This window comes from Megachile rotundata, chromosome 13 (genome assembly GCF_050947335.1).
Source record: "Megachile rotundata isolate GNS110a chromosome 13, iyMegRotu1, whole genome shotgun sequence".
Lineage (NCBI taxonomy): Eukaryota > Metazoa > Arthropoda > Insecta > Hymenoptera > Megachilidae > Megachile > Megachile rotundata.
This window is the reverse complement of record NC_134995.1, coordinates 14,929,553-14,937,413: the sequence shown is the minus strand read 5'-3', so window position 1 is coordinate 14,937,413 and position 7,861 is coordinate 14,929,553. Positions and strand designations below refer to the sequence as shown.

At 28.2% G+C, this 7,861-nt stretch overlaps 3 protein-coding genes across 5 annotated transcripts; 1 reads left to right on the top strand and 2 right to left on the bottom strand.

Annotated features, from left to right (window-relative positions):
- Window positions 1–180: 180 nt before the first annotated feature.
- rtp (MORN repeat-containing protein retinophilin) lies at window positions 181–1,044 on the bottom strand. Of its 2 annotated transcripts, none has more exons than XM_003708532.3 (4): window positions 906–1,044; window positions 633–816; window positions 455–564; window positions 181–389 (listed from the first exon to the last, which is right to left on the bottom strand). In XM_003708532.3, the coding sequence occupies exons 1-4, from the start codon at window positions 913–915 to the stop codon at window positions 241–243; spliced, it is 453 nt and encodes a 150-aa protein (XP_003708580.1). In that variant the 5' UTR covers window positions 916–1,044; the 3' UTR covers window positions 181–240. The 2 variants fall into 2 exon arrangements, with proteins under 2 accessions (XP_003708580.1, XP_076394912.1); XM_076538797.1 differs by having other exon boundaries at window positions 894–930.
- Window positions 1,045–1,145: 101 nt separating this feature from the next.
- On the bottom strand, window positions 1,146–5,188 carry Mms19 (MMS19 nucleotide excision repair protein). 2 transcript variants are annotated; one of them, XM_003708533.3, is made up of 9 exons: window positions 4,869–5,185; window positions 4,329–4,567; window positions 3,929–4,261; window positions 3,255–3,849; window positions 2,900–3,181; window positions 2,093–2,814; window positions 1,761–2,018; window positions 1,534–1,698; window positions 1,146–1,453 (listed from the first exon to the last, which is right to left on the bottom strand). In XM_003708533.3, exons 1-9 carry the CDS (start codon window positions 4,963–4,965, stop codon window positions 1,256–1,258), a joined length of 2,889 nt encoding a protein of 962 aa, XP_003708581.1. In that variant the 5' UTR covers window positions 4,966–5,185; the 3' UTR covers window positions 1,146–1,255. The 2 variants fall into 2 exon arrangements, 1 of the variants encoding a protein (XP_003708581.1); XR_013040249.1 differs by having other exon boundaries at window positions 1,313–1,453; window positions 1,534–1,679; window positions 4,869–5,188.
- A 21-nt stretch (window positions 5,189–5,209) lies between these two features.
- On the top strand, window positions 5,210–6,677 carry LOC100877824 (ubiquitin domain-containing protein 1). The gene is made up of 4 exons (XM_003708534.3): window positions 5,210–5,433; window positions 5,832–6,191; window positions 6,270–6,388; window positions 6,467–6,677. The coding sequence occupies exons 1-4, from the start codon at window positions 5,352–5,354 to the stop codon at window positions 6,626–6,628; spliced, it is 723 nt and encodes a 240-aa protein (XP_003708582.1). The 5' UTR covers window positions 5,210–5,351; the 3' UTR covers window positions 6,629–6,677.
- Window positions 6,678–7,861: the final 1,184 nt, after the last annotated feature.

The window sequence follows — 7,861 nt, the reverse complement described above, 5'->3', positions numbered from 1 at the left end:
TACTTCCTGTACAAATTTTATATTATATTAAAAAACTATTTATATATGGATGTATTAAATTGTATTTACTGTATCTGTCAAAATTATGTAACTTATTAAACAAATTAATTCTTTTTAAGCTATTTCAAAAGATAGCTTGAGGGTAAATAGCGTTGATATTGTAATTAATAAGAAATGGTATAAAATATTAAATATTTTTATTAAGATTCAATATTACTCATTTTTATTTGTCTCTATTATTTAACTGCATTGGGCACGAGCCATCATAGAGATTTTCTGTGCCTTCTGTACTATGTCTGGACAATGTCTACGACGTACAAGTTTACAATCTTGAAAGAAACCTTCGTTTCTAGGAAAACCATGTGATCCATCAGCATATGTAACTAATCCTGTAGATCATTGAAATAGTAATTTGTTGGTATCATGTAATCAATATTTGTGATATTATACATACCTAAACCCCATACACGGCCACCACGAAATTCTCCTTCAAATTTCATTCCATCTGATCGCCAAAATACACCATGACCATGAAACCAACCTTGCATAAATTCTCCTTCGTATCTGATATGTAACAAATTTGTTGAAATTAATGATGATATAGCTTACAAAACTTTCATTAGTATATTTACTTTGCTCCATCTGGAAATACTATTACTCCTAAGCCAGAACATAGTCCATTTTGAAAACCACCATCATAACGTGTTCCATCAGGGAGTAGTAAAGAACCAGCACCATGTTTTAAGCCCTTTGCATTCCAATCTCCAATATATTTTGTACCATCTTCATATTTATATGCACCATTTTTTACTACACCTACAAATAAATTTTATTATACTTATTTCTTGATTGTAACACTTTTTTTACAGCAGTTATTTCCAAGAAGAAATTACTACAAGTCTTACCATCACCCATGCTTCTGGTATACTAAAAGCATTAAAGAGTAACTTTCAGGTTTCAATCCCATTACAGAAATCAATTCTTTATTCAATTATGTACATTATGTACAATATAGCATAAACGTGATCAACTTCTTTTACAGATGTATAAAATGTGACATAACAAAAGAACTGTTAACTTCTCTGATATATTTGAAGAAGTACATAAAATTTTAGTTTTGTACATAAATTCAAAAATATGCAATATACTATTATTATTAGATTTATTTCTATTAAATAAAAATAAATGTATATATTTGTAAGTTATAAAATATTTTATTATAACTAAATTAATATAACTTAAAATAAACAGATCATTATTCTTTAAGTCCTCCTGGTGCGCCAACTAAAAACCATCGTGTTCTCGCATTTACGGCAGCTTTTCGGACCAACCGTTTTCGATCGTCAATAGGAATTGCTAATTGTTCTATCACCTCTTGTTTGTATATATTAATTACAACTGTAGGATATTTGCAATAACTTGTTAAACATTCCAGAGCTGCAATTCTGACTTTCTAAAATATATAATAATATAAAATGCATGAGACAACATTAAGGGGGTACTCTATCAGATACACGACTCATAAAATATTACCATTGTTTTGTAAGTCGATAATTTTAAAAATCGTGAAATAAAGCATTGTATTTTGTCAGAAAAAATAACATGTTCGGACTCCAACAAAAGTTTCAATGTTATTAATGTTGAATAAATTAACTGCTCATTGTCAAGAGATAAAGACTCTATTAAAAGTGGAACCAACTGAAAAAATGTATTTATTACTGAAATAAATGATAATAATTATGTTGGTATTTAATTACTACCTTTGTTAAGTGCATAAATAAGAGTTCCACAGGTATTTCTTCTAAGAGGAGCACCAATGCAGTTAAATAATTTTGTCTTGATGAATCCTCGAATTCCAAATTTTTGTTAATTAAATGTTCAAATACTCTTTGCTTGAATAAAATTTTAATATTACAAAAATTTTCTTCCACCAAGACATTCTCTTGTTTGCTTGTTAAAATTGTGTATTCTTGAGCTACATATTGACCTATGTGTTCGTGTTTCAAAATATTTGTAAGCTATAAAATGGTATTAAAAAACGTTAAATATCGATAAAAAAATATTTAAAACATTACAAAAAAAATTTACGTACTTCATTTAAAAAAATTTCACCATCACGACAGCCTTTTGTAATGATAGCTTTCGTCAACCATACTTGCAAAGAAGCTGCAGCTTGTTTTATTTCAATATTAATATTTGATTTCAAATCATTAGCTATTTGATTTTTGAAATACGACAGTATACTTTGAAAGCATGGATTACTGTCATTCATTTTGTTTAGTAATACAGCAAAAAATTCCCACGTTATAGATTTTATATTTGTATGAATATTATTAAGTACTAAACTATACAAATTTTTAAACAAATCCAAATTTATTGGTAGATCAATACTTTGACGCAAAGGAATAAAAATATTCATGATAAAAATAGCGTCAATTTCCGAAACTTGTTCATTCAAAATTATGGCGTATTTATTAACAACTCTTTGTTGTTCTTCAAATGTAAGGTTTCTTATAATTAATCGACAAATGTTTAATACTAGATTTAATCTCTGATCAACAGGATTAATTTTAAGAGCAGCCAATTTTTCAATGATATTACATTCATTATACAAATAATGTTTTATATTATAGTCAATATTTTCTACAACAACTAGCCTATGAAGACACGTTAAAGCCGCAAAGCTTATTTCAGAATTGGCAACATTTGTCTGTGAGACAATATGTGGAAGAATTTCAATACCTAATTCATACGTTTTAGCAACAGCTGTAAGAACTTCCAATTTATGAATTTGTACCTCAGTGTTTTCTTCGTCTGAAACATTTAAAATAAGATACATATTTATATCCTGAACCAAATGTGCTACACGTTACCATTAAGATTATTTCTATTAATTTACCAGCCGTTAATAAAAATCTTTCCTTCATCAAATTTGATATTTCCCGTGGATACAGAATAGCAAAACTTAAAAGAGACGCGTAACAAATTGTTTTTATTTCATCAGAATTTGTTTTACTGAGACTACATATTTTATCATAGAGTGAACTTCGGTGTACTTCATTCAAATACGCTTTTTGTAATGTTAGTCCCAATAATAATTGTGTTTGTAATTCTGCATGATGTGTAGATAATTCATGCAAATATAATTGCGGTATATCTGTCCATGATAATTCTGGAACATCTGAATGAAATTTTATATTATATTTAATGTTTTTCAGATTGCATATTTTAAGACATATAAAAGATATATTTACCTTTGATGTTAAACCTATGGTCACAAGCAATTTTAATAAAGATGTTTAGTGTTTCAGTCAAAATAACTTTATCAATTATGGTAGTTTTGGTGGAATATTGACCAAGGCATGATGGTATTATTATTCGTAATACCTGTATGCAAGATTCTTTATTAACCATTGCTATGCACTCTAATAATTTTACAGATGATCTAAAAGAACTAAGTTCTATGTCATATAAAGATGATTTTGTATCTGTGATTATATCATCAATGAATATTTCACAAATCTTAGTATCAGCTGATAGAACTTCAATCATAGACATGACTGCTTTTAAACTAGCATTTCTTAACTCTACATCTCCACCTGGTATAATTTCTTTCTTTAAAAGTGGCCATAATTCAGTCGAATATCGTTCAAGGGCTTTTATACCAAATGTTTGTGCACCTTTGCACAACAAATACAAAGAATCCATTTTGGCAACTTTAAGACTGGAGAATAATTTTTCGATAATCGTTGGTATACAGTATTCAGAAAATTCTGGTATAGCACAAAGACAAGGTGCCAATTTTTCTGCCAAATCATCACGTGTTATTTTTAGTCCATCTGATCCAGACTGAAACATGCCAAGTTAAATTACAATTTGCATTCATAAACGATGAATAATTAAAATCTTGATTGGTTGATTTATTTACAGGATTGAAGTCAACTGGAAAGTAACATGCAATGACTTCAAACATTTCTTCAGTTAAATGACCTAATGGAAACTCTTTCATAAAATGTGGAAGTATGGTAAATATTAACATAAGATTTCTAGGATCTCTTTCTCCTTCAATAGTACTGATCATTCCATAAAGAAAATCTGGCCCCATGGCTTTCAAGTCTTCTATTTTGTTTTGTAATAATGTTGTAAGTATTAAATATATATTGTAACGATCAATTGCTGATTGAGATTGACATTGAACATTATCAAAAAAAACTCTAAGTAACCGTTCAGGTGAATCCTTAGGTAAATGATTCATTTGTACCTGAAATAGAAATGTTTCTTAATTTAGTTATTACATCTAAAATTATAAAATACAATGTATAACTCACAATTGCTAAAATTCCCTTTAATACTGCTGGTATTATACTGTGATGATCTTTGAGTCTATCACAATAAAATGAAGTAATAAAATGTAATTCAGCTTCATTCAAAAAATTGTTGGGTAAGTAGGACAAAACAGTGGAAAGAATATTAATGCCCTTGTCCCTTATACTGACATCTTTTTCTGTTAAAAAAGGTCCAAGTTCTTCCACAATTGCATACAATTGTGCATGTCCAGATTGTATTTCTAAATGAATAAAAACAATAACAATTATTTTTCAGATTTATATATTTTAGTGCTTTATTATACATTTAAAAATAAATTATCATTTCCTATTTTGTGTCAATGACTTAAAAATGTAACAATCATAAAAATAATTACTATAATTGTGACAATAATATATAATATATGTATATGTACATATGTTTTATTTTTTTTTATAAATACATTATAGATAAGTTTTCATTATAAGTGTTGCTTTTGCTTTATACATCAAGACCAATTATCTGCATATATAAGAAGAATGATTATGGTAATTAATACACACCTATAGCGATCTCTTGACATGTTGCATTTAGAGTTCCATTCTCTTTAATTATAGTCAGAAATCGTTCTTTAAAAATAGTGCTTGTAAGTGAAGCCATCGCAAACCATGCCTTGCTATTGTTACTTAACCTCAGAGTATCAGTAAAATAATATAATACCTCTATGTAATTTTATTAGAATTAATGTTTCTTATTATAAATTATTAGAAATAATTCACACCAAAAATACCAGAGTATGGTTACTATATTGCGTAACACATATCAGTATATGAAGCATATCTGTAAAAAAATTTGATTCTAAACTTTATTTTATGCGCTTTTTAAATTCAATTACATTTGTCAACATCTTAGGTTAGGTTACCAGAGATTCGATTATAGCGCCTCTAATGGTACCGATTCGTAATTGAATGGATAAGATGGATGAAAATGGCATGTGAGGTGTTGTTAAATTTCAGTGAAATGTTTGGTTACACCAGCCACCTAGGATGGGAGGCTGCATAGGTATAACGAGGGCAAGGAACGCCTCCGTTGACGATACTACAGGAAATTCTACGAGAGTAAATTCAGGTAAAAGTTTGATTGAAATTACGTGCGTAGAAATTTCAATCAACAACAGCTAACCTTGAAGATACTCCAGCTTTTCCCTTACCTTCGTACTTTACATTTATTGCGTTTTATGTCTCTGAATTTGCATATTATTTGTTACGTAGGAAGTTGAGTAATTAATAGTCACCATGTACATAATAACATTTCGCAGTATCAAATGTATAGTTTTGCAAAAGAAATTTTGTTTGTCATTGTTATTTTGTTTCATCAAATATTTAAATTTTAACTTTGTTACTTTATTGAAGTTTGCTATGGAACTGAACTATTTTTTTACCATCTTCTTAATGATGTTTTTAGGACTCTTTTTAACTTTCCATTTTTGTAAAAAAGATTTATATAAATACATCATATTTTAATAGGAAATTCAAGAAAAAATCATCCGTTATGTCATGAAGTAATCAGGTGGAAATCAGATGTACCATTGACAGAGGGACAACTGAGAAGTAAAAGAGACGAATTTTGGGATACAGCTCCTGCATTTGATGGACGCAAAGAAATATGGGATGCTTTAAGGGCTGGAGCAATCGCAGCAGAAGCACAGGATTATCAGTTAGCACAGGCTATATTAGATGGAGCTAATATTTCTGTGCCAAATGGCTTCTTAACAGAATGTTATGATGAATTGGGAACTAGATATCAGGTTCCTATTTATTGCTTATCATATCCAATTAATATCGTGAAGGAGGATAGTGGAAGAGACTCTCCTGCTGATTGTTCAGGTGACTCTATTAAAGTTAATAAATGCTCAGACACTTCACAGAGATTCTATAGGTATAATAAATTCTATTAATTTATAGAACCCATTGATAGTGGAGTTGAACAGACATTAAAACTCAGATTATCAACTACATTAGGCGAAGTTAAATTGCCTGTTTATAGTAAAGATACTATTGCAGTTGCTAAGAAAAAATTACAGGTGAGCATGAAATTATTTATTCTAACGCAGTAATAGAATTTGTATGCATAATTTTTTATATAATAATTATGTTAATAGAGTCAAGAAGGTTTAGAACCATCACGTCAAAGGTGGTTCTTTGGTGGAAAGTTATTAGGTGATAAAATGCATGTAGAAGAAGCAAAGATACAACCAGGTTATGTAATACAAGTAATTGTAAATCCAGAAAAATTGGATGACAGTCCAGTGAAAACAAGTTGAACTAATGTTATACAAGATATACGTTGCATTAAACCATATTTTCTGATGAGCACATTCTTACACATACCCGAGTAAGAATACATTTTTTTTTAAATTTTATATCTTGTCATTGTTAAGAGTAGAGTAAAATGCACTGACAGCATAACTTTGATGATATTCATATATATATATATATATTTATATGTTTATGCTTTTTTCATAATATATATATATATGTATATATATTTATATATATATACACGTATATATTATTACAATAATTAGATAATATTGTGTTAAAATTGTGGGTTGTGATTATTTAATTTTTGCTAATTTATACTAGATCAAAAGAAACACATGCTGCTAATTAAAAATAAATTACTACAAAGATCTAATTGCAATCAATTTTAAGTTTAACATCTATGAAGGAAAAACAAAAATTGGCTAAAACAGGAATGTTGTTAAACTTACTTGTTACTACCAACGAAGGTGCTGGTGCTGTAACACTTGAAAAACAAAGTATACACGTAGAAAATTATTTATGCTGCTTATTAAACCATGTTGCATAATTATGTAAGAAGTAAGTCATACACTTAACAAAATTATAACAATAATAATAATAATAATAATATTAATAATAATAATAATAAGAGAATTACGTAAATATTGAATATAAAAACACAATGGACAATAGTGAAAAAAGGAACAAAGTATATACCGCTTGTTACGATATATTTTCATTCTTTTTTTCCGATCCATTTCATCTTCAAAGATTTTTAAATTTCTAATAATTACGGTTTTATTAAGGAGCAGTTACTAATGTCTTTTGTTATACTTCTCAATAATATATATATATATATATAGGTTTTTGACATTTTTTTTTTGTCAGTTCTCTAAATTTTTGTGAATGTATTATGGATGTTTATAGGATGTAAGTTTGCATTGTTTGATAAAAATATGTCTTTGGTCTATTAAAGGCCTAAAGTTTACGATTCCTTCCTATAAGTACTAATAAGATATTGTATTGTAAGATCTATACAGTTGAATGATGCACAGAGGAAAAACCATAAGACTAATATTGAATTACATGTGGCGCAGAATTTATAATTTTTATACAATTTTATCAGTATGATCACTTTCACATTCGTGTTATTTGTGCTTACGATAAAATTATCAACACAGTGAAAATAAGTACTACTAATTTAATTTAATGGCACTTAATTCTTACTTCTGTCCCACATGTTGCATTAAAAG